Here is a 25841-nt window from a genome sequence, read left to right as displayed (position 1 = left end):
AAGGCAATCTACGTTTTACCCACACTGAGCTTAAGAAGCCTGTAAGACACCCAAGGGGACATGCCAAGGAGGCCGTGGGCTAGATGAGGCTTGAGTTCTGGGGAGACGCCAGGACTGGAGATGTTGATTTAGGAGTCAGGGGCATGTGGATAGAATTTAAAGCCATAAAACTAGGTAAGGTCATCATGGAAGAATGATGCGAAACAGAGGGGACCAGGACAGAACAACTCCTTGAAGCCAGGAGAAGATTGCAGGGAAGCACAGGAGTCTGAGAAGGGGCCACCAGGAGAAGTTACAGGAGAACCAGGAGAGTACAACGTCCCCAACTCTCTCAAGACATTTTGTTGCAAAGGGGAGCCTAGAAATGGGGTAGTAGCCAAAGGAGAATGTGGTGGTCAGTCGAGGATAGTTTTCCTAAACCAGGAGATACTAGAGCATGTTTGGATACTGTTGGAAAAGATCCGGTAAAAGGGAGAAATGGATGACACAGAGGGAGATGGGATTTAAATAAACATGTAAAGACCTCAAGAAGGAGGAAAAGATTAAGATCCTAAGCACAGATGGCAGGGCAGACCTGGATAGGTAGGAACACTTTGTACACAGTAACAGGAAGAAGGCAAGGAGTGATTTGGTGATGGTGTGACCTGTCTGATCATTTCCACTTTCTCAGTGAAACGTGTGGCTGATATAAGGACAGACTGGTAGAAATTAAATTAATAAAACACTACATCTTGAGTAGGCAAAATGTTTGGTATTATAAAAAGAATGCAACAAATGCATAGGAACTCAAAGCAATTATATGTTGTGGGGTGGAAGGAGAAGAACTTGATGAATTCTAAGTTTACAAATGTCTGTCTTCTTCTAAGCTACCTCAGAACGTGAAGTTAAGCATTGACTCCTCACAAGAGGAATTAGTCCCAGATGATGCTATGAAGGAAATTCCCTGGATACAACAAAAAAGCCAGCAGGTATTTGTAAAACATGGGATAAGGTTGAAATAACGCTCTGTACATGTGCCAAGTAGATTATTTTCCTGTGGAAACCTACAAGAAAGATAGAAGGTAGAGTGAGGTAGTACTTGGCAGAGTGTTACGCCATACGTGTTTCCTGAATGCAAATATACACCCTAAAGACAACCCAGCCTTTTAGATTAAGTTATATGAGCTTTAAGAATTGTACTTAGGCTAACATGAAACCCGACAAAAGTGTCCAAGTAGGCCAAAGCAGAGCATGAACAGTGATACTCTATTTTGAAGTGAGTTTTGGGGGATGCTTGACTTAAAGAAAAGGCATGGCCCAGGAACAGGAGAAGGGGTCCGTGGCTTCAGATGTTCAGGAAGGTGACATAGCTAGCAGGCTGATAATAGCTTGCATTTGGATGTGGCCCGTTTATCTAGTTTCACTCAAGTTCCCAGTAAAAGAGTATACTGGTTTTCTTTTGTCAACTATTCACTATTTAAGTTTTTACTACTTAATTATTTTCCCCCCATTGGCCATATAATGGACATCAGTTTCAAGTTGCCTCAATATGGTCACTTAGATAGTAATAGTTAGATTTAAGCAAGGTATTGCAGTGGTGTTATTTCATATATACTCTATATTATTAGACTTCAGAAATGTTTCATTTCTTTTTCAAGAGAAGTGCTATCTATGTATCTATCTATCTTATTTATTTATCTATCCATCTATCATCTCTCTCTCTCTATGATTTATCTTCCTTTAAGTGATAAATTTATCCCATTTCAGGCCATCAAAAAGGAGGTTAAACTGTTTTCCCAGAAAAGGAAAGAAATAAAAAACAGAATCAAAGTACTTGCTAAAACTGTGAGTGTTGTGATTTTATACACTACAGTAATACATTTGGCCCTTGGTCTAAAATTACTTTTCAGACTTTATTTCTTTCAACACAGCACTATCCCCCTTTTTTTCTCTGCCCATAAGCTCAGTTTTCTGGGGTACTTTAACAGAATAATACCACACTCTATATAAATAGTGGTTTTCTTCTCTGGTTTCCCCCCAAAACCCTGTATTATTTGTTTTTTTAATGCTAATTTTATCAAAGTTATACATTTACATTTTTACAAATTAAATAATACAGAGTAAATATAATTAAAAACAACATTTTTAAAGCAGCACCTGCCCTACTTCTTATCACTCTGATTACTGTACTCCTGAGGTAAGTGTTTTCAATTCTCTGTGCTTTTTTGTTTGGCTATTTATTTCCATCTTTCTAAATAGTCTTCTTAATACTGCTATTTATTGATGTTGCTATTTTGACACTAACTATGGGCTTCCTGGTACGTACAACATACGTATAAATTTATACTTAGTATGCACACTATTCTTCAAAGGTGAGCCACATGGTATATTATGATTACATTTCCATTTCTACAACTTTATTTTTCTTGGAATTAATAATTACCTTTGTTTTGGATTAAGCCTTTCCATGTACTTATTACCAATTCATACTCCCTCAAAATGCTGGAAAACTCATGTCCGTACAGTCAAATATCTGAGGTAACCAATCTGTGAGTGCATTTTTTTCTTTCTTGCAACCTCCCCTCTAGAGATTTTCATCTTGCAGCTCCAGTCTGTGCACCTTGCTCTGTAGACCAGGCACATTGATAATGTCCTAGGGACTTCTCTTTCTCTTGTCCATGTTCCTCAGAAATCTTCTCAACTGCCTCCCAAGTTAGAGCTCTATTTCCTGGATCCCATGTGTTTTTCTTTGTTAATGAGCATCTTTCAATAGCTTCCTAAACAGGACTGCTGTGTTGCTCCATGCTTGGGAATGTCCTTTATAATGTAGCTGAGCTTCTGGGCTCCATTTAAATTAATCCAATGTAAATGGGGCCTGCCCCCTAGAGCTGTAAAATGCATTGGCTCTGTTCTTGAGAAAGAGCACATGAGTAGTACATTTTTTGAGATGTGGTTTTTCTTAAAATGTCTTTATTGTACTCTCACATCCATTTGATGGTTTGCCTAGGTGTGCAACGATTTCCCCTCGTAATTTTGAAGATTTGCTCCATGGTCTTCTAGCTTTTGGTGTTTGCTTTAGAGAATCTGATACCTTTCATATTCCCAATTCTTTGTAGGTAACCAGATTTTTATATCTGGAAACTTATAAGATCCTCTCTTTATCACTGGTGTTTAGAAATTTCACAGTTATGCACCTTGATATGTTTGAAGGATATTGCTGGTGTAGATATACTCTCCACACTTTTTCCACCATGCTCTCAGCCAACAGGCTGGCCTTTATGGGCAGCAACAATGGGATCTCTCGCCTTCTGGCTTGCACTTGGGTTTAGCCAATGAGTGGCATCAGCAGGAGAGCCCATCGCTGCTGTCCATAAAGGCCAGCCTCTTGGGGCTCAGAGCATGGATTAGAGGGCAGGAGACCAAGGTCAGGGTTCTTATTCTCTCAGTTTCCTCCCTGTGGGGTTGAGTTGCTAGTGATTGCCATCCCTGTCCTACAGCTACTGGTTTCTCCAGGTTCCAGTGACCACACCCAACCCTTGCCCTTCAGACCTAGGAGTGGTGATAGCTGCCCATGGTCGGCAGCCCAAGATGCCTTATCACACCTTGCTGGTTCTCCTTACCCTGCCAAATGTTTTTTAAAAGCCTCTCTCTTCAGTTATTCCCTTTGAATGTGTCCTGTTTCCTACCAGGACCCCAGGTATTTTTCCTCTTTCATGTGCTAGACTTTGGTGAGCATTTTAACAGGAAACTATTGTCTTTCAGTCCTAGAAAATGTTCTTGAATTATTTCCTTTGGCAAATCCCTCTCCTTTGTTTTTATTTTCCTGATTATTAATGAGTTTGAGCAACTTTTCATATCTCTGAAGACTATTCGTATTTCCTCTCCTGTGAATTCCCCGTTCACATCCTTTGTCCATTTTTCTAGTGGGTTGTTGGTCTTTTTCCTGTTGATTTCAGAAGTTTTTTTTTAAATGTGTATGTATTTATGTTAATTAGGGTTAGCTAGGCTATGGTAACAAATAAACTTGACAAACATAATGGCATAGGGATGAGCTTATTTCATTCTCATATAACAGTCCTGAGCGCATGTTCAAGTCAGCAGCCATTCTGTTCCATGCAGTCATTCAGAGACCCAGGGCTATTGGAGACCCTGCTATCCTTAGCACATGGCTTCTAAGGTTGCATTGCTTGAATTTAGCCCAGGAAGCTGGAAGGGAAATAGAGCACGAAGGTGAGCATGAGGCAGATCTAGAGGTAGCCATTATTATTAGTTTGAATGCATGAAATTGCTGTTTTATATAGTTCAACCTACAAATATTTTCTGCAGGTATATGGTTCAACCTACTACAAATATCTTCTGTCTTGTAGCTTAACTTTTTTTTTTTTTTAGTTATCAGATATTTTTTATTTTAACATTTATTTGTACATATTTGTGGGGTGTAGCATGTTGTTTCAATACATGCATGTACTGCACAATGATTCACTTAAGGTGGATAGCAGAGTTTTATATCCATCAGTCCACCACTTTTCCTCCTCCTCCCTCCCCCACCGCCCACCTCTGGTAACCATTATTCTACTCTACTTCTATGAGAACCACTTTTTTTTTTCAAGCTTCCACGTATAATTGATATCATGTGGTATTTGTCTTTCTGTGGCCTGACTTACTTCACTTAACATGATGGTTTCCAGTTCCATCCATGGTGCTGAAAATGATAGGATATCATTTTTAAAAAATAGTATTCCATTGTGCATATATACCACAGTTTTTTATCCATTCATCTGTTGATGGACATTTACATTGATTCCATCTCTTGGCTACTGTGAATAGTGCTGCAGTGAACATGGGAGTGCACACGTCTTTGATATATTGATTTCATTTCCTTTGGGTATATACTCCGTAGTGAGATAGCTGGGTTATGAGATAGATCTATTTTTAGTTCTCTGAGGAACCTTCATACTGTGTTCCACAGTGGCTGTACCAATCTACACACCCACCAGCAATGTGGAAGAGTTCCTTTTTCTCCACATCCTCACCAGTATTTGTTATTTTTTGTCTTGATAATAGCCATTCTAACTGGAATAAAAAGATATCTCATTGTGGTTTTAATTTACTTTTCTCTGACATTTAGTGATTTTAAGCATTTTACACATGCCTGTTGGCCATTCGTATGTCTTCTTTTGGGAAATGTCTGTTCAGGGCCTTTGCCCATTTTTTAACTGAGTTATTTGGGGGCGCTTTTTGTCTTTTTGTTTGTTTGTTTTTTCTGTTGAGTCATTTAAGTTCCTTGTATTTTCTGGGTATTAGCCCCTTACCTGATGTGTAGGTTGTGAACACTTTCTTCCATTCTGTAGGTTGTTGCTTCACTTTGTTGATAGTGTGCTTGCTGTGCAGAAGCTTTTTAGTTTGATGTAGTCCCATTTGTGTATTTTTGCTTTAGTTGCCTGCATATTTGTGGTCTTATTCAAAAAACCTCTGCCCACTCCCATTTTGTGTAACATCTCCTGTGTTTTCTTCTAGTAGTTTCATAGTTTTGAGTCTTAAACTTAGGTCTTTAATCCATTTTGATTTGATTTTTGTCTATGGTAAGAGGTATCTAGTTTCAATCTTCTGTGTGTGGATATCCAATTTTCCTAGCACCATTTGTTGAAGAGGCTGTCCTTTCCCCATTGTATATTTTTGGCACCTTTGTCAAAAATCAATGAGCTGGGTCTGGCTGGTTAGCTCACATGGGAGAGCATGATGCTGGGAACACCAAGGTCATGGGTTCAGATCCCCTTACCAGCGGGGAGCCAAAAAGAAAAAAAGAAAGTCAATTTGCTATAAGTGTATGGATTTATTTCAGGGCACTCTATTCCATTCCTTTGGTCAACTTGTTTTTTTTTTTTTATGCCAGTACCACACTATTGTGGTTATTATAGCTTGATGGTATATTTTGAAATCATGAAGTATGATGCCTCCAATTTTGTTCAAGATTGCTTTAGCTATACAGAGTCTTTTGTGGTTCCATACAAGTTTTACGATCTTTTTTTCTATTTCTGTGAAGAAAGTCATTGGTATTTTGATAGGAATTGCATTGAATGTGTAGATTGCTTTGGGTAACATGGACATTTTGATAATGTTAATTCTTCCAACCCATGAACATGGGATATCTTTCCATTTATTCATGTCCACTTTAATTTTCTTCACCAATGTTTTATAGTTTTCATTCTAGAGGTCTTTCAGCTCCTCATTGGTTAAATTTACTCCCAGGTAGTTCATTTTTGGGTAGCTATTGTGAATGGGATTACTTTCTTGATTTCTTCTTCAGCTATTTCATTGTTGGCATATAGGAAGGCTATTGATTTTTGTGTGTTGATTTTGTATCCTGCCATTATGCTGAATTCATTTATTAGTTCTAGTAATTTTTGGTGGAGACTTCAGGCTTTTCTATGTATGAGATCATGTCATCTGCAAATAGGGACAGTTTGATTTCCTCCTTTCTGATTTGAATGCCCTTTATTGCTTGCTTTCTTTTGCCTTATTGTGACAGCTAGAACTTCTAGTACTATTTTTAATAAGAGTGTGGAAAGTGTGCATCCATGTCTTTTTCCAGATCTTAGAGGAAAAGCCTCCGATATTTATCCATTCAGTATTATATTAACTGTGGGTTTGTTGTGTATAGCCTTTATTGCTTTGAGGTACATTCCTTCTATAACTAATTTGTTGAGTGTTTTTATCATGAAGAGTTATTGGATTTTATCAAATCCTTTTTCTACATCTATTGAAATGATCATATGTTTTTTTCTTTTTCCTTCATTCTGTTGCTGTGATATATCGCAGTTACAGATTTTCATATGTTGAACCATCCTTGCATCCCTGGGATGAATCCCACTTGATTCATGGTGTATTATTTTTTCAAATCTGTTGCCAGATTCTGTTTGCTAGCATTTTGTTAAGGATCTTCACATCTGTGTTTATTAGGGATATTGGTCTGTAGTTTTCTTTTTCTATTGTGTCTTTTTCTAGTTTTGGTATCAGGGTAATGCTGGCCTCCTAGAATGAGTTTGGAAGTATTCCCAGCTCTTCAATTTTTTTGGAAGAGTTTGAGAATTGTTATTCAGCAGTGAAGCCACCTTGTCCTGGGCTTTTTGGGGGCGGGGGGAGACTTCCAATTGCTGCTTCAGTCTTGTTGCTTGTTATTGTTCTGTTCTATTTCTTCTTGGTTCAGTCTTGGTAGTTTGTATGTGTCCAGAAATGTATCCATATCCTCCAGGTTTTCAAATATGCTGGTACAGAGTTGTTTATAATAGTCTCTAATGATTCTTTGTATTTCTGTGGTATCAGTTGTAATGTCTCCTTTTTCATTTTTGATTTTTGTTATTTGGGTCTTTTGTCGTCTTTTTTGTTAGCAAGCTAATGGTTTCTCTCTTTTGTTTTTCTTCTCAGAAAAGCAACATTTTTTCTCATTGATCTTTTGTATCATTTTTTGGGTCTCTATTTCATTTAGTTTTTCTCTGATCTTAATTACTTCTTTCTGTCTACTAATTTGGGGATTGGATTGCTCTTGTTTTTTCAGTTCTTTGGGGAATAGCATTAGGTTGTTGGTTTGAAATCTTTCTGTTCTTTTGATGTAAGCATTTATCACAACAGACTTCCCTCTTACTACTGCTTTTGCAGCATTCCACAGGGTTTTGTATGACATGTCTTTATTTTCATTACTTTCAAGAAATTTTTTGATTTCCTGTTTAATTTCTTCTTGGACCCATGGGTCATTCAGGAGCATGTTGTTTAATTTCTGTGTATTTGTATAGTTTTTAGAGTTTTGCTTGTTATTGCTTTCTAGTTTTAATCCATTGTAGTCTGAAAAGATACTTTTTAAAAAATTATTTTAGTTTTTTATATTTGTTGAGACTTGATTTATGACCTAACATGTGGTCTATCCTGAGGAATGTTCCATGTGCTGTTGAAAAGAATGTATATTCTGTAGTTATCTGCCAGGTCCAATTGCTCTAAAGTGTAGCATAAATACTGTGTTTGTTTCTCTGTTGATCATTGCCTAGGTGATCTGTCCAATGCTGAGAGAGGGGTGTTCAGTTCCCCACCCGTTATTGTACTGGGGTCTATCTCTTTTTTTAAGGTCTAATAGTGTTTGCTTTATATATCTGGGTGCTCTGGTGTTGGATACATATATATTTATAATTGTTATGCCTTCTTGCTGGATTGATTTTATTCCTTTATCATTATACAATGGCCTTTTTTTGTCTGTTTTTATGGGTTTTGGTTTAAAGTCTACTTTATCTGATGTAAGAATAGCTACTCCTGCTCATTTTTTATTTCTATTTGTGTGGTATATCTTTTTTTCCATCCCTTGTCTATTAGTCTGTGTATGTCTTTACAGGTGAGGTGAATCTGTTGGAGACAGCATATAGTTGGATCTAGCTTTTTAATCCAATCGGTCAGTCTGTGTCTTCTTAATGGGGAGTTTAATCCATTTATATTTAGGGTTGTTATTGAAAGGTATTGTCTTAGTCATGGCATTTGGCCAACTTTCTCCTGGATGTTTTAAATATCTTTTATTCTTTTCTTCTTTTTATTGATTGTCCTCAAAGTTTGTTGTTTTTTGAGGTGGTGAGATTTAGTTTCTCCTTCTCATTTACATTTTTGTTCTACCAGTGGGTTTTGTTCTTGTGTATTCATGGTAGTGCTTATCATTTTTCAGATTCCAGATACAGGACTCTCGAGAATTTCTTGCAGGGCCGAGTGTGTGGTGGTGAACTCCTGCCATTTTTGTTTGGGAAGTACACTATTTCTCCCTCATTTCTGAAGGGTAGCCTTGCTGGGTATAGTATTCCTGGCTGGCAGTATTTTTCTTTCAGTATTTTGAATATATCATCTCATCTAATTTTATTCTGGCCTGTAGAGTTTCTGTTGAGAAGTCTGCTGTTAGTATGATGGGGAATCCCTTACAGGTGACTTGTCACTTTTTTCTTGCTGTTTTTAAGATTCTTTGACTTTGAGCTTTGCCAGTTTGACTATAATGTGTCTTGGAGAGGATCTTTTGGGATTGAACCTTTTGGGGGACCTTTGAGCCTCCTGGATCTGAAAGTCCATGTCTCTCCCTATACCTGGGAAGTTTTCCATTATTATTTCATCAAATATGTTTTCAATGCTTTTTCCTTTCTCCTTGCCTTATGGAACACCCATGATTTGGATGTTTGTGCACTTAAGGTTGTCTACTACTAGGTCTCTTAGGTTTTCTTCATTTTTTAAATTCATTTTTCTTTCCTTTTTTTTTTTTTTTTTTTTTTTGGTCTGCCTGGGTTATTTTAAAAAGACTGTCTTCAAGATTAGGAATTCTTTCTTCTGTTTGCTCTAACCTACTGCTTAAGTTCTTGGTTATGTATTTTTTAATTTTGTTGAAAGAATCTTTAAGTTCCAGGAGTTCTGCTACATTCTTTTTCAAGGAATTAATCTCTTTATAAATTCCCTCCTTCATATCCTGAATACTTTTTTCTCATTTCATTGTGTTGTCTAACTGAGTCTTCTCTTGTCTCATTGAGTTTCCTTAAGATTGTTACTCAGAATTCCTTGGCAGTCATTTTAAGGGTTTCTTGCTCTATGGGGTCTGGTACTTGAAAATTACTGTATTCTTTTGGTGGTGTCATATTTTCTTGGTTTTTAATATTTTTAGTGTATCTACATTGGTGTCTGGTCATCTGGTAGAGCAGTTGCTTCTAATACTCTGGAGTGAGATTTGAGGAGAGAGCCTTCCTCCTCTTTTTCCAGACTCTGCTGGTAAGTCTACTTGTGTCAATATAGTCAAGTGGCCAGCAGGCTGCCTGCACAGTGGCCATGGCTGCTACTGTGGTGGTGAACTGCCCTTGTTGTGGCAGTGGCTATGGAAGTGACTGTCATGGACCACCCGTGCAGAAGTGGTGTTTGCAGCAGTGGCAGGGGCTGTGGTCCCCAGGTGCCCTCCTGCATTCTGTTGGGTGGGACACTGTCCACAGCTCCTAGTGAGGTCCCTAAGCACACTTTTGCCTTCTGGCTTTACTCAATTTTTTAAAAATATTCTTCAGTGAAGTTTTATAGTTTCTACAAAAGTGACTATGTAAATTTCTTGTTAGGTTTATTTTAGGTATCTTATAGTTTGTATTGCTTTTGTACATGGAATTTTTTTATTACATTGGTTATTACTGGTATATACGAATGTTATGGATTTTATTGACCACCTTGTTGAATTATCTTTTTAGTTCTACTATTTTGTCAGTTGATTGTCTTGGATTGTCTAGGTAGACTATCAAATATTCTGAAAATAATATCTCTCTTCCTTATTAATCTTTATAATTTATTTTTCTTTTCTATGACAAAGGCTTCAGAACTAAATAGTGGTCATGAAAATGAAATACTTGTCATCTTCCTAACCTTAAAGAAAATGAGTCTAACTTTTAAGTATGATTTTTGCTGTAGTTTCTGTTAGATACCCTCTATCAAGTTAAAGAAATTCCTTTTCATCCCTTGTTACCTCAGAATTTTTATTGTGAATTTTATTGTGAATTTTATCAAATTCCTTGTATTCTTTGTATTCCTCAGATACACATTGGTCATTTTAAGTAGTACATGAGATTTAATTTGCTAATGTTTTATTTAGGATTTTTATATCTCTATTCATAAGTAATATTCATCTAGTTTTCTTGTTCTTTCTTTGTATAATGATGGTATCTGGATTATATTAGCCTTATCAAGTAATTTGAGTAATTATCTTTTTTCATTCTCTGAAACAATTTATATAAAATGGGAATTCTTCCTTTTTTTTCCAAATTTGGTAAACAAACCAGCAACCTCTTCAGTCCTGCATCCAACCTCCCCAAACATACAAACTGTCTGGGCCTGATGTCTGTTGCAGGAGTTGATTTTTTCCTATTGTTTCAAGTTCTTCTATGGTCATTAGAATTATCATATTTTTTTATTTCTTCTCAAGTATAGATTTGATAAATCATATTTCCATAGAAAATTGTTTATCTCATCTAGATTTTTAAATCTGTAGTTTAAAATTATGTAATATTCTAATTTTCAAGTCTCTTCTGATTTTTCAGTTACAGCTCTCTTTTTATTCCTAATATGTATATTTATGCCTCCTATGTTTTTTATCAATTACACTTTCTAATGGTTTTTCTATTTTATTAACATTTTCAAAGAATCAGGTATGGTTTTACTGATTTGACTCCATATTATAAGAGAATATTATACGTAATTTAATACCTGTTCATTTGATCAACTCAGAATTTTATTCATTCCTCCTCACTTCATTCAGGTTTATTTTGTCCTCATTTTGTTACTTTTTTGAGTTGAAAACTTGGTTTATTTACTATTTTTTTACTGTTGTGCATGCAAGGTAATAAATATTCCTCTGAGTACAACTTTGACTACATTGCATTGATTTTGATTTGCAATTTTCTCATTACTACTTAGTTGTAAACTTTTTTTTTTTTTTGGTGGCTAGCTGCTACAGGGATCAGAACCCATGACTTTGGTGTTATAAGGCTGCATTATAACCAACAGAGCTAACTGGGCAGCCTAATTAAAAATTAAACATTTTTAATTTCATTTTGATCAATTGTCCAAAGGGTTACTTAGAAAAGTATATGCATTTGTCTGTTTTTAATTTCTAGACTATTTGGTCTATTGTTTATAGATTGTTTTATATATCTTTTTGTTGCTAATTTTGAACTTTATTTCATCATGGTATGTGTGGCCTTGTATCCGGTCACTCTTTGTAAATTTTTCATGTGTGCTTGCAAAGAATATTTTAATTTCTATTTTTTTAGGGGGATATAATGAAGTTCCTTAAATTCCTATTAGATCAATCTAATTCTGTTAGGTTCTTTATATCCATGTTTATGTTTTTGTCTATTTGAACTGTTGTTTTCTAGGATCTTATTAGAGATTGTTCAGTCTATCTTTATATTTCTACAATATCTATGCAAAAATAGATGCAAAAATGTGCATAATCTCTTTGATATATCACTTAAAGGGAGTAACATCCTTTATCCTGTGAAATATATACATTTGTCTGTTTTAAGTGTTCTTAACTACATTTTGTTTTTTTCTGATATTAATTTTTTTTTTTGCTTTATTTCTTTTTCTTAGCCCTGCCTATATATCTTTTTCCACTCTGTTAATTTCAACTTTCTTCCATCCTAGTAACAGTGTACAGCTGGATTGTTTTTTGTAAATCCTAAGATTTTTTAATAGGTGAGTTTAGCCACATTTGTTGTAATCATTGAACTATAATTTTATTTTGAGTTTTCTATTTAACATATTTTCTTGTTATTTCTTTTTCCCTCCTTCCTATCTTCTTGGATTGATTGTGCATTTTTTGTTACTATTGTTCTGTTTTTCTTTACAACTTTGGGAGCCATAATTCTATTTCTATTTTTGAAATTCTAACCCACATGCTTGACCTTCTAGTTTTCTAACATCCCTGGTGCCTTCTTGCTCAGTGGTCCAGAGCACAGTAACATTGACATCACCTGGGATCTTGCTACAAATGCATCTTGACCCCATCCCAGATGTTCTGAATCAGAATCTGCTTTTAACAAGATCCCCAGATGATCCAGAGGTGCATTAAAGTTGTAGAACTCTGGTTTAGTGTGCACTGTACCATATCTACCTCCCAGGTAAGACAAGAACCCTAGTGTGCTTTTGTTGTTGCTTTTTACTTTTTCATTTTCCTCTACCTCAATGCCCCCCTCTCCCATCTCTCATTGATATCATTTGGAGTTATAGTTCTACATTGCTATTTTTAAAAACTTTTTAAAACATGTAAATCTTATTTAGACTTATTAAGTCTTTCTACCTACCTTCCCTCTGGCTTCAGTACATCCTTAATAATCCTTTCAGAGAAGTGGATATTAGTGAACTTTCTGAACCTCCGAATGCCTATACATGACTCTACTCTAATTTGGCCCCACATTTGAATGATGGTTTGATGAATATAGAATTAGAGATTCAAGGTTTTTTTCCCTTGAAAAACTCTTGATGCAAAGCTATGGATCCATTGTATTCTTCTATCAGTCTTATTCTTCTACTTTTGTGTGGGAAGAAGGTAGGAAATCCGACTTTAGCAGCTATCCTAGTCTGTTTCCAGTAAAAGGGGTAGGGGTGGTGTTGGGAAGTGTCTTGGCAGCATATCTTGGGGGGGTGTTCTCCATTTCTTCTAGCCACCGACAGATTCCTTGGGTATTATCCTGTTTCTCCCACCCAAATATTCATTCCAGCTGCTTCTACTCGGAGGCAAATACCCACCCAAGGAGCTTTATCAGGTTGGAGTACATGCAGGTTCTATCCATAACCTGTTTCTAATGCATTACCCCCAACTCATCACTCTGCTAGTGACTTTTAGATAACCCCTTGCTCCTGTATCTGGTGTAGCTTCTACCTTTTGTTGAGTATTGTCATGTGCACATTTGGGGCTATGATGCATCCTTCAGATTCATTTGATTTTCATCTTTCAGGTGTTACAATTTCCATTCTCCTCAAAGATCCTGTTTCTTTTTCTTCTTCTTCTTCTTCTTCTTCTTAATTGCAATATGAGTTTATATACCTGTTATACTTTTTTTCCTCTTAATTTTATATTTTGGGGCAAGAAGAGATTGTAAAGCCCATTCTCAGTCCACTACTTTGAAACTAAAGTCCCCATTTTTTCTATCATGTTGTCTGCCTTGTTTTTGTTGATTTATAAGGGATTTTTATATATGAAAAGTATGAGGTACTTTAAAAAGTTCCTGCAAAAATGTTAAAAGATAATGTGAATCTTTCCATGAACTTTTTGAAGTACTCTCTTATTAATTCTTTGCCATATGTGTTGCAATGTACATCTTTGCCCCTGAATTTTTGAAGTAAAAAACTTTTAAAGGTAATTTTTATTGTAGAAAAGTTCAAATATATATATAAGTGGAGAGAATAATAATATAATAAATCCAGTGGACAATATTGTTTCATCTATATTCCTGTCTATTATCCCTTCCCCTGATTATTTTGAAGTAAATTCCAGACATCACATAATTTCATCTTTAATTATTTTATTCTGTATCTCTAAATGATAAGAACTCTTAAAACACATAACCGCAATTCCATTAGTACACCTAACACACAGTCCTTTAATATCATTCATTGAAGTGGTGAACTTATACATTTTTTGTTTAAGGATTAAATCTTGAAACTGTAATAACCACAATAAGCCCATATTCTAATTCTTTACTCAGTAGTACATTTAAATAAACACAATACTATTTTTTATTGATTGCTGTCTAAAGAGACTTAAAATAAATTTCTTTAAAATTTAATTCTTCACTTGTCACCATCCTTTCTTATTTTAAAATTCAGGTTTTAAATATGATGGAAGAAAATGAAAAAGTAGATAAGATTGCAAAATTAGAACAACAGGAATTTGGCCTGGATCTTGAGGAACTGGAAAGACTGAGAGATGAAAGTGAGAAAGAAGTGTCAAAGGTATGGAAAATTTTAATTTAGCCACCATAGGGCTGGCCAGTTAACTCAGTTGGTTAGAGCACAGCCTTGTAATACCAAGGTCAAGAGTTTGTTTCCTGGTACTGGCCAGATGCAAAAACAAAAAAAAGAAAGAAAGAAAGAAAGGAAAAATAGCCACCATAAAGTTATAATGAAAAAGTAACAAGAAAATAGAAAAGGGAGCTAATGTGAATATAACTAAAACTTTTCCATTAGAGGGCACCATGAATAATACGAATAAAGCAAACTTAGTGATGTGAGTATCATGAGTCAGAGAATCATTGAATTTTAGGGTTAGGGAAAGAAGAGTATCCAGGCTAGCCAGACATCTGGTGTTTGTGTCTGCTGCATGACCCCCAGGCCAACCATTTTCCATTACATGTTTGAACATTTTGGGAAGTCTCCTCATCCACCTCATGCCAACTTTGGACCTCTCTGGTTGAGTAAGCTTTGCTTAATTAGAGGTGAAATCTGTCTCCCTGTACTCGCTGATCCTTCTACTCTTTGAGCATCATCTACTCTAATGGCTCTCAGAAGCAGGTTTTGGTGCAGAGACAGGGTCTTCAGATGCTAGTTTCTCTTACGTTATTTATTTTTCCTGAAATCTGAGGTTTGAAGAGGTTGTCAGCACTGGATTGGACGCACTAGTGGTCCAGGAGAAAACAATGTTAGTACACGGCACCGTAACCCAACTGGTTTTCAGCATGTTTGGGAGCAGATTGCTAGTTCCTGGGAAGCGTTAGTGGCACATACCAGTCAGGGATCCCAATCCTAAAGAGACTAGGCTCTTAGCTAGCCCCGGCCAGGATCTCAACAATAGGAAAAAGACCAAAGGCCAGTAACAACAATCTGAACACAGTTATTGGGGACTGAGTCTGGAGCAGTTGATCAAGTAGCCTCAGGAATGGAGAGAGGAGAGTTGAATGGGCTGGGAACCAGGCAGGTTCTGACAATTGATATGCCAAAAGAGCTGTCTATTTGGGAAAAAAATAGTTTAAAACTGCATTAGGCATTAACTCAATGAATCAGAATTTTTAAAAATGCAAATTAAACAGTCATTTGAATAATGTCAATGAATAAAATAAATAAAAATTTAAAAGAAATAATAAAAAAGACACTTTAAAATCCAGGAAATATTATTCTTAGCTAGTTTGCTAATAATTCTGCCAGCAAAGTGAAGTGAAAAAGGCTCTAAAGTGGATCCTAAGGACTAAATATGACTGGCTCTCACTTTTATACCAGATCTTTTAGCAAACACTGTTAAAATAGGAATACTTAATTACTTAAATATTAAGCAATACAATTGCTTAGGCAAATAAAATTAATTGGAGTAACACATATGTTTCTAAGTGGAAAAATGTAGATTATATGATCCCAAAGAGTAGTAAAGCACTCTTTTTATTATGTACATAAATAATAGAAGAATTCAATGCAGTAAAGATTTCCAAACAGAGGTCACACACTGGCATTTCAAATATGTGTTGACCAGAATTAAGCCAACATTTAGGTATCTGGCAATTTCACATCAAATGTAAATTTCAAACTTCTCTAATAAAAAAGGAAGACTTAGCACAGTGGTTTCACTTCCTCACTGTTCCAATCAGCTGGATCTGTACTCATTAGCTATCCGGCTCACCAAGCAATACGTTTGTCCTCACAACCCACTTCACCCATATATATATGACCTGTCCGCCCTTAGAAGTGTTTGTGTCAACACCCCAGTCCTCAAGGAAGGAATCCAAGCCTGCAGACATAAACGTCAGAAAATGTTCTCAAAGGCAGGAACATGCTCCCCAAAAGTGCATCTCAGTGCCGGCGGCTCAAAGTGTTGGGGAAAGACAATCCCACTCCACCACTAAATGTGCAGCTATGGCTGGTGAATTTACCATTGAGATTATTTTTTCTAAGAAGCCACCTTTTCATTTTTATCTTTTCTCTTTATGTTCTTCAAGATAAGAAAGAATGTGGAGATGCATAACCTAGCCAAGAGCTACTTGGCTGAACTTATCAAAGAAGAATGCTGGAATTCAATGGCTGTGAAGGGTCGCGCTCTTAAGGTAACAGATATAACCCAGATACAAAACTTTGGTGAGAATTTTCACTGACAGTCACATGGCAGGAAATTTTCTTTAAAAAAAATCTTTTTAAATCCATACATAACAAAATGCTGAAAGCATGCTTGCCCCTTCCTATACTGAATTTCTCCTAGACACGTCACTTTCTCCTGATTCATTCTTCCCTCTGCTCAGTCCCCATGTGCTTCCAAGCCAGCATCTCTTAAGATCTGTCTTAGCACCCTTTCCTTCTTTCCTCTGTGACACTCCCTGCATTCAGGTCTTAATATCTGTCTCGTCCAAAAGGCCACCTCACTCACATTTCACACAGATAAAAAGGTAGATAAAATATTGTCCACATTTCTACCTGTGCCTGCCTTCTTATTTTCTAAAGAGCTGTTCTTCATGCTTTTTCACTGAGATTCCTCCCAACACAGTTTTCCTCTCTGTGTAGGGTGACCAAAAGTCTCGGTTTGTGCCTGTGATCCTAGAGTAATTATTAACAGCACCCTTTTTCATTTTGAAATATGCCCCCAGTTTGGATAGTGAAGTATATAATCACCCTACATTTATGTGATTGAGTATTGTTCTAGGACAGGGTTTCTCAAGAGCACCACATTTTGGGCAGTTTAATTCCTTGTTGAGGAGGTTGTCTTATGCATTGTCGGATGTTTAGCAACATCCCCGGTTTCCATCTGCTAGAGACATCCCATATCCCCAGTAGGGACAACAGAAATATCTCCAGACATTGCCAGATATCTTGGGGTCGGGGTGGGGAGGGCTGGAAGGTAGACAAAATTGTTCGTAGTTGAGAACTGCTGCTCTACCAATAAATCCTTCACAGAAGCACAGTATTTTATACAAAGTTCATACAAATACTAATGGAATTCATTGTTTCATTTTAAAGGTTTTCATCATTGATTTCATTCATGTATTATAGATAACCTATGAGTTATTTTTAATCAGAGTAGACATCCCCCACTTCGTCCCCAGATACACACAATTGTACTAACAATGTATTTATTTCATCTTACTTTTTTTCCCCCAAGTGCTTTCACCTCCCCTATGTGGTTGAGAATTTCCCAATGAAAGAGCGCACAGATGAAGAGTTGAAAGAATTGAAGAGGGTTTTGCAGCAAAAGAAGATTGAAACAGAGTGTCTTAAAGTACAATCTTAAATATATATGTATTTATATAAGTGGTGAACTTTCTTTCAGGGTCTCCTTTATGCAGATTTGAGTTAGGGTACAATTTAGGATAAGTTATATTAAACAGATTTGAACTTAAATTGTATCCCAACTCAAATCTGTTTAAGACTATTAGATATTTTACTTCTTGTTAATTTGTAGAATATATTCTAATAAATATAGGTGCCTATATCCACACAATAAATCAAGGATCCTATATTCCATCCAATATTGGCTCGCTCTCAAATATGAGGATACACTTTAAGAAATGGGGTTTTGTTCTTCTCCTGCCCAGAAGTGGTCTTCATCCACACATACCCTTTTTTACCCTCCCATATCACTGGGGATTGTGTTTTAAGATAATTGACCAAGGATGAAGTAGAATCCATTTTGACAAAATTATGGTTTTCCTAAAGCAATCCCAGCTTTTTTAGCAATAATCTCTTCAAACCACTAAAAAACACTGCCCCTTTTGGTGTAGTTTTGTTATGGCTAGAACTTAGCATTCGTTCTTTTTCAGAAGCGTAAAATGAAGACATACTTAATTCTTCTTAACTTTCACCCCCCAGTTTTATGTGAACAAGTTCCTTTGTAAAATATGAAGAGAAGATATATTTTTTAATGCTTAAGAACCCAGAAAGACTCAAAGTATTTACAAGCAGGTGTCATTATGACAGAGAAATATAAATATTACATACTATCAAGGACAATTTTTGTGCTTTGATTTATCCACAGTTTATCAGTTTCTGAAGCTTTAATCTCTTCTGCTGCAGTTTCAGGATCTGTTAATCACTTTGAATTCAACTGTTGGCAAGACAATTTAACATCTTAAAATGATTGTTGAAATAAGTTGTAACAAAATTGCCCTTTAGAAAATTCTTACTATTGCATAACTTCCATGTCATCCTTTTCTCTATTTAGCTACAAAGGGAAATTGTAGAGGTTCAGTCTGCAGCTGTCTTGGTTAAACAGCGTCATGAAGAGGATGATGAAGAAGAGGAAGATGAAAACAAGACAGTAAAAAACACCAACTTGCTCAATTACCTTCTTGGTAGTCTGAGTACTGATTTTGGGGTAGATACCTCTTTGTTGTCAAGCCAATTGGAACTGCATTCCAGAGAGGAGAAAATCAACCAAATTATACTGCTGAAAGTGGGTGGATTTTCTGTTTATCCTCAGAAATTTCTAAAATTCTCTGTCAGGTGTCTTTCAAAGGCTCCCACTGAAACCTAATGCCAATCAAATAATGTCTTTAAAATACAGAGAGAAATATATAGATGGCTAGTGTCCGTGTCCTTTAGACAGAGCTTGTGTACAAGAGTTGAGTTGCTTTCAACCATTTGGACTGGGTTCTGTGATACCAAGTTTTCTAAAGAACATCTCACACTGGCTGACACCACAAACCATTCTTCTGCTTAGATATTCAGTAAGCTCAAAGAGATAAAAGAAACTCTTGAATTCCATCTTCTTGGTAACCCAGATATCAATTAGGATTTCCTCATAACATCAAAATGTGATTCTGTATTGAATTAGTCCATTTCTGTTGCTTATAACAAAATACCTGGAACTGAGTAACTTACAAGAAAGTGAAATTTATTGCTGACAGTTTCTGAGGCTGGGTAGTCCAAAGTCCAGGGAGCACATTTGATGAAGGCCTTGGTGGTGATGACAGTGACAGCAGGGTATCACATTGTGAAATTGTGGAGCAGAGAGAGAGAAAGACTCAGCTCCTCATTCACTCTCCTTTTAAAGCCCTCAGAATCCCACTCCCGACCATCATTTTTATTCCATTCATTACAGTATGGTCCTACAACCTAATCACCTCTTCAAGGACCCATCTTTTAATTACCATAATAGAATTTCCCACCCTCAACAATTACAGTGGAGATTTAAGCTTCAGTGAGGTTGGGGGCAAGGGGGCATCCAATCTACAGCACTTGTCAATCTGCTTAACCTGGAGAAATACAATTTCCTCTCTAAGACTTATGTAAATTCTGGGGTTCAGGGCCCTTCTGGTTCTAAGCTCCTGCTCTTTACTTTCCACCAAACAAATCAGTCTCAGAACACATTTGCAGATGAAAAGACCCTACTTTAGTTTTTTGAAAATGCAGTGACTAAGATTGTACCAATGAAGATAGCTTGAAATGTAATATTGGCTATTCCTTTTCCTGAAAGTCCTTCAGCCATGTCAGCAGTCTGACTTCTAGTCTCCTACCATGTTACTCAGCTCCTTCTTCCTATTCTTTTCTCTTCTCTTGTAACCCCTGGAATTCCTCTTCACTTATACTCAGAATACTAGTTGTTTCTTTGATGCTCAGTGTCTGCTGACCCGTGCCTTCAAGGTCTCACCTTCTTGCTGCTTCATTAAGGTGTTTTCCTACAAGGAGGTAATTTAAGCCCAAGAGAAATTCTGGTGCTAGCTGTTAAGATCATTTCTTCCACCCTACTTTAATGGTTCCATGTTCACTATGATAAATATATGGACTGAACTCTGATGGTATCATAAAGGCCACTTTGAGTTGACCAATCAGCCAGAGTGGGGGCAATCCAGTTGGACCCACTGCCACCTTAGGAATTGGCTAGTCCAGCTGGCTAGCTCAGCTTCCATTCCTACCTGAGAATGACCTGTCCATATAGAGGATTTGCGTATGGTAGAGTTCCTCTGGGAGATTTTCCAAACACTGTCTACAGGCCATCTCTTTCTCTCCATATCTCCCCCAAACAAGGTTTAAAGAAAAGATACTTGCCAACTTAAATGCTGTTATTTCTTTTTGAATATTTTATGTTGGATTTTGTACAAAAGTAGAAAGAATAGCCCAATGAGCCTCCAAGTACTCATCACCCACTACAACATATATCAACATATCTGCATATTGAATTACAATTTACATTTCAGGAAGTAGGTTATGGTATAACAGTTACATTGTTGCCTTAATCCTATCCATGGTTGGATGCCACTGTAGGTTACTGACCCAAAAATAATATAAATAGTATTCCAGAAAGATTAGTTTTACCATCTTAAAAGATAATTTATAGAATGATTTTGAAGGGAAGGTATAACCTTAAGATCATATTGCCACTAAAGATGTAATATGTGATGCATTTTCAATAACATATTGATATTTCAGGATATCATTTACAAGGTAAAAACTGCTTTCAATGATGAGTTTGATGCTGCATATAAACAAAAAGAGTTTGAAGTTGCACGTGTGAAGGAAAGAAATGTTAGAGTTCAAGAAATTATTTTAGATCTCGACTTGGGCGAAAAAGTCTGGCAACCAGGATTTGACGACTCTGAGAAGCCGGAGAGAACTCTTGTTGTGGAAAGTTGGGAGGTACTGGCTAGCTACCTTATCCCTTCCCTTCTTTCTCAGCAGATTTTTCCTAGCTCCTATTTATTCATCTTCTTGTTTGTACTACTGGAAGGAGCTGTATTAGGTAGCTCTCTCAGTTATAAGTGACAAAAATAGGTGACATAGCCTCAGCGATAATGAGGATTTATTTTATGAGCCCTGGAGTCCAGAGAAGATTTGGATACTGAGCCTAGGAAGAAGCAGGAACCAAAGACTGGAGCCTTGTGTGGAGTCTGGAGACCTCTCTTCATCTCTGAGCTCACTTCTTTCTGCATTTCACCTTCCTCTGGCAAATTCTACTTTGTATCTCCTCCACTCAAGAGAGCAGCTGGTCTGAATTAGAATCTCTTAGTCCCAATTCCAGGTTTGCCTGGGAAAGGGCTCCTGGTCCAGCCTGGGTCCAGTGCCTGTACCCAGCGAGGTCCTCACTGTGGGAATGAGGCTGATGGAGTGCCAGAAATTATCTAGGTCATTTAGCAGGATGTCACTGGACAGCCTTCTTCAAAGGTGTTGGCACGGAGGCAAACAAATGCTTGCAAATAAGTGCTTCAAGAAAATAGTTATGATATGACCACATTTCATTTTAAAAAGTAAAAACTGCTAGAGAATACTCAAAGAAACTCACATGAAATTAACTTGATTACTTTGGGGCAAAAGATAATAGTGGCATTTAGAAGTAATAGCAAATATTTTTACAGTCCCTGTGAGATGCCCATCACCATTCTAAGTGCCCTAGATGAATTAAAATGAATTTATTATTTTAAGACTTTATAAGTTAGGTAGAAATATCACCTCCATTTTACAGATGAGGAAGGTGGGGCTCAGAGAGGTAAAGTAGCTTGGCCACAGTTACAAGGCTAGCAAATACCAGAGTTGAGGTTTGAACCCAAACCATTATGCTTCTGAGGACATCCTCTTAACCTCTGCGCTCGACTGTACTTGTTTAAGCAAGTCGTTTTTTCCTGAACCGTACTCTTGCTATGTGACCTAAGACCCTGGAGCAAGGTGACCGCAAAGACTTCACTCTGCCACTCTCTGGAGGGCCCTGCTCTGAGCAATCATTTCATACGTGCATAATTAACCCCATCACGATTATTTCTCCTTGCGCTCTGATCCATTCCACATTCAGAAGAGTGATCTTGTTACAAGACAAACTTTCTCTGTCCCTCCCCTGCCAAAAGCCCTGCAGTGGCTCCTCCTTCCACTTAGGATAAGTCCCACTCCTGCCCCCTCCTTGTCCAGCTGTTCTTGCACTCACGCTGTTCTGGCCAGGCTTCCATTCTCACAGTCCCTCGAACGCCCCAAGCTCTTCACCTCTTAGGACCCCCCCCCACCCCGTCCTTCAGGATTTGGCTTAGATGACACATCTTTGAGTCTCCTTTCCTCCCTCCCTTTAGTCTAGATCAGGTCCCCTGTTATAATCTCTTAGTGACAGAGACAAGCTTTGAGAGCTAACAGAGAAGTAAAAATCTTTTTTCCAACCCTCTCATTTTAGACCCCATCTTCATTCAAAACTAGGAAATTAGTTGCAAAATCTGGATAGTCCTTTTAATCCCCTTAATAGTTTCTAATCTTCTCCCACTGTGTGGAAGGAAAGTTTAGTCTGAATTTTGCAAGAATAACAGCAGAAAACTGCATTTTCCCTTTCAGATTAAAGCTCGCAGACATGTTAACCCATGGCAGAAAGCCAAAACAGGATTGATTGTGACCCGTGAAATGGAGCGTTGGTTTCAGTCAAAGGTATGCAGCTTTGTTCAAACAGTACCCAAGACCCTCTTTCCTTTAGGGATACTTGTGTCTTGGTTTGGCTTAATAGTCTTAGACTCTTACTCCATTGTAGAAACACATCAAGGCATCTGTCATGTTCCGAGGTCACTCGAATCTCAGTTGGTCTCCTCTTCTCCGTGTCATTGCCCACCTTCCTCAACCTAAATGCAGCCATTCTATCACTGGGGGAGGCTGCCCCTGGGGCCACCCAGAGTGTCAGATCTCTGTCTCACTGCCCTCCCTGACTCTGACTCTTTCCCAGAGCACTGACATGAGATTCCGAGCCCTGATGGACATGATGGGAGGTGTTCTGGATGTCAAGAAAGAAGACATTTTGAGAATGGTGAGATTTCTGACCATCCTTGTGGAAGGTGGAATGGGGTAAAAAAAGATAATTAAGGGCCGAGCCCGTGGCGCACTTGGTAGAGTGCGGCGCTGGGAGCGCAGCAACGCTCCCACCACGGGTTCAGATCCTATATAGGAATGGCCAGTGCACTCACTGGCTGAGTGCCAGTCACAAAAAAGACAAACAAACAAACAAACAAAAAAAAAGATACTTAAATTTTACCATTTTTGTCTTATGTGACCTGAGTTTTAGAAATTCTACACCAACAAATATTATACAACCCCCTAGTACCTTATAAACATACCACATTAGGCAAATAAGAAGAAATTTGAAACCACAGGTTTGCCTTCTTACAAAAAGCAACAAATACACCAAAATAAGCAATCACAGTGGTTTTGGTCTCTACAGAAGTCTGGGACACTGCTTCATCTGGGATGCTCCAAATACACCAGGAAGTGTTTTCTTTGATATGTGACATAGAACTTCCTGGAGGTCAGGTGTAGTTCTAGGCATAAAGATACCAACACACACCTAAGTGTCTTGGTATATCCCAAACTTCCCACCCTCACCTAAGTCACAGAAAAACAATTGTAACATTTTTTCATATCCTTTGGTCAAAGTGTAAGGTCATTGTCCTTGCCAATGTAAAGGGCTTTTTAAAAAAATTAATGATAACTGAGCTTTTACTGTACTGCTACGTTTATGTTTGAGCTAGAGTATATGCTTTCCTTTATGTCTTCAGGTGATTCCTCAGCCTGATTTCATGGCAAAACCTGATGCTTTGTGGACTGAAGAGGAAAGGAAACAATTCAAAGATTATGAGAAAAAAGTCAAGGATTTAAATGAAGAAAAAGATAAGTATAGAAAGGTCAGAAGAGCAAAGAATTAATATAACCTATCATATCCAGGGTTTTGTTTCAGTATCATTTCAAATGATTTTTATTTTCTCAGTGTTTTTAATAGCTTACGGATAGTATTTCAGTTTAAATTCTGAAGAGAATTTAGAGAAGTAGGTGAAGATAAATTTAAGGAGTTAGAACAATTTAAAACAAATAGAACATATAGCAATGGTTTAAAAAGTTCTTATTTATTTCAGCATTTCCCACATAGTTACGATTCATTCAGTCCTTCATCCACTCTTCACATGTTTAATGAACATCTATTATAGTATGTTCAAGTCACTGCAATTTGAGTTCAGTAATACTTTTGCTTGATTTGTTCTCAATCTCAAGGAAAGGATTTGCAAAAAGAGGACACAGTCAATGCAGCATACACTTGACAGTTCTGATGTGAAGTTCTTGCAGTGATGTTCTGCTACTTCCATTGCAAAGAAATAGCCCTGCATTAAAATTACTTATAATTACAATAGAGATATAAAAGATGATGGCCTACAACCAAGATACTAATGTTTATTCTTCTGTGGAGAAAATAAAATCATACCATCATTTGAGGCAGGACAGTTTGGCAGCTTTATTGCAGCCGTATGTCATGAACCTCTTTGAACCTATTGTTAGCTTGTCCGTGTTTTTATTCACTGCAGTCCTCTAAGGCCCCTTGCATTTTAATCTAAGATAGTTCTTGCTTAAAAACCAAAATTAGCAATCCTGAAAGAAGATTTCAAGGAGTTAGGGAGTACAGATACATAAGGAATAAAGAGCGGTGACCATTCAACTGCACTTAGTCCATGGTTTTCTGTTGTGAAATAGTCCTCTGCCTACACCCTCACTTCCCTGATCCTTATATTCACTGGTGAAACCCCAGTCTTGATTAAATCCAGTTAACTCTGCCTTCTCTGCATTTGTACCCATGCAGTGGACAAAGAAAAAAATATTGACAGTTTTCACTCTGAATTAATTACCTTAATCTCAGTTGGGTCCTTAGAGCTGCTCAGTGATGCTGTTGCATTTTCCCCCAGCCCAGTGCTCTCACACTGCCGTGCCAGTCCGCAACCCCTGGGGGATCTTGCTAAAAATGCAGATTCAGATCCCATCGTAGTCACTGTGGTTGTTCTGGGGAAATGGAAGGACCTGAGTGAGACTCTTCTAACAAGCTCCCAGGCGGTGCTGCTACTGCTGGCCAGTGGACCTAGAGGACCATTTCACACCTGCTCCTCTGTCCTCCAGCTTTCCACCCCTAACCCCCTCAACTCACTCTCATCATATTTTTTATTTCACTGGGAGAAGAGAAGCAACTAGAAGAGATTTTCCTTACTCTTCTGCCGCTGCATCTACCACCCAGCTGCACTGAATTCCATAGTCTCCCTGCCATTCTGTATCTTACAGATGAAATGGTCTTACATCCACCCACGCCTGGTTCTCCACTTGCACACTAGACGCCACCCATCTCAACTACTCTGTGTCATTATTTATCAATTTGTCCTTCTTTTCTCTGCATTATCAATTTTTCCCTCTCTGTTGGATTTTTCCCATCAGCATAGACACGTGCTATAATCCTACACATTTTATAAAATGTATAAATCTTATATCTCTCTCACCTTATTTTTTTTAAATGCTCCCTTGAAGGGGATACCTACATTCTTTCTGCTATTCTTGTGACTTCTGGGTTACCCTGAATTTATTTCAAAATGAAAAGCAGAAGAAAAAAACCCCAACTCCCTTGACTCCACTTTTCTCTGGATTCACTG

At 37.4% G+C, this 25841-nt stretch overlaps 1 protein-coding gene across 1 annotated transcript in view; it reads left to right on the top strand.

Annotated features, from left to right (window-relative positions):
- Positions 1-25841, top strand: part of CFAP43 (cilia and flagella associated protein 43) — a 125885-nt gene that overhangs the window by 77881 nt on the left and 22163 nt on the right. Inside the window, exons 18-27 of the mRNA XM_063103441.1 lie at positions 876-968; positions 1747-1824; positions 14347-14472; positions 16443-16547; positions 17594-17710; positions 18653-18883; positions 20860-21066; positions 22735-22824; positions 23114-23194; positions 23940-24065. Of these exons, the coding sequence (XP_062959511.1) occupies positions 876-968; positions 1747-1824; positions 14347-14472; positions 16443-16547; positions 17594-17710; positions 18653-18883; positions 20860-21066; positions 22735-22824; positions 23114-23194; positions 23940-24065 (1254 nt within the window). The remainder of the gene's footprint in view (positions 1-875; positions 969-1746; positions 1825-14346; positions 14473-16442; positions 16548-17593; positions 17711-18652; positions 18884-20859; positions 21067-22734; positions 22825-23113; positions 23195-23939; positions 24066-25841) is intronic.

This window comes from Cynocephalus volans, chromosome 7 (genome assembly GCF_027409185.1).
Source record: "Cynocephalus volans isolate mCynVol1 chromosome 7, mCynVol1.pri, whole genome shotgun sequence".
In the NCBI taxonomy this organism is placed as follows: Eukaryota; Metazoa; Chordata; class Mammalia; order Dermoptera; family Cynocephalidae; genus Cynocephalus; species Cynocephalus volans.
The sequence above is the reverse complement of the archived record's forward strand: the minus strand, read 5'-3'. Positions and strand labels throughout refer to the sequence as shown.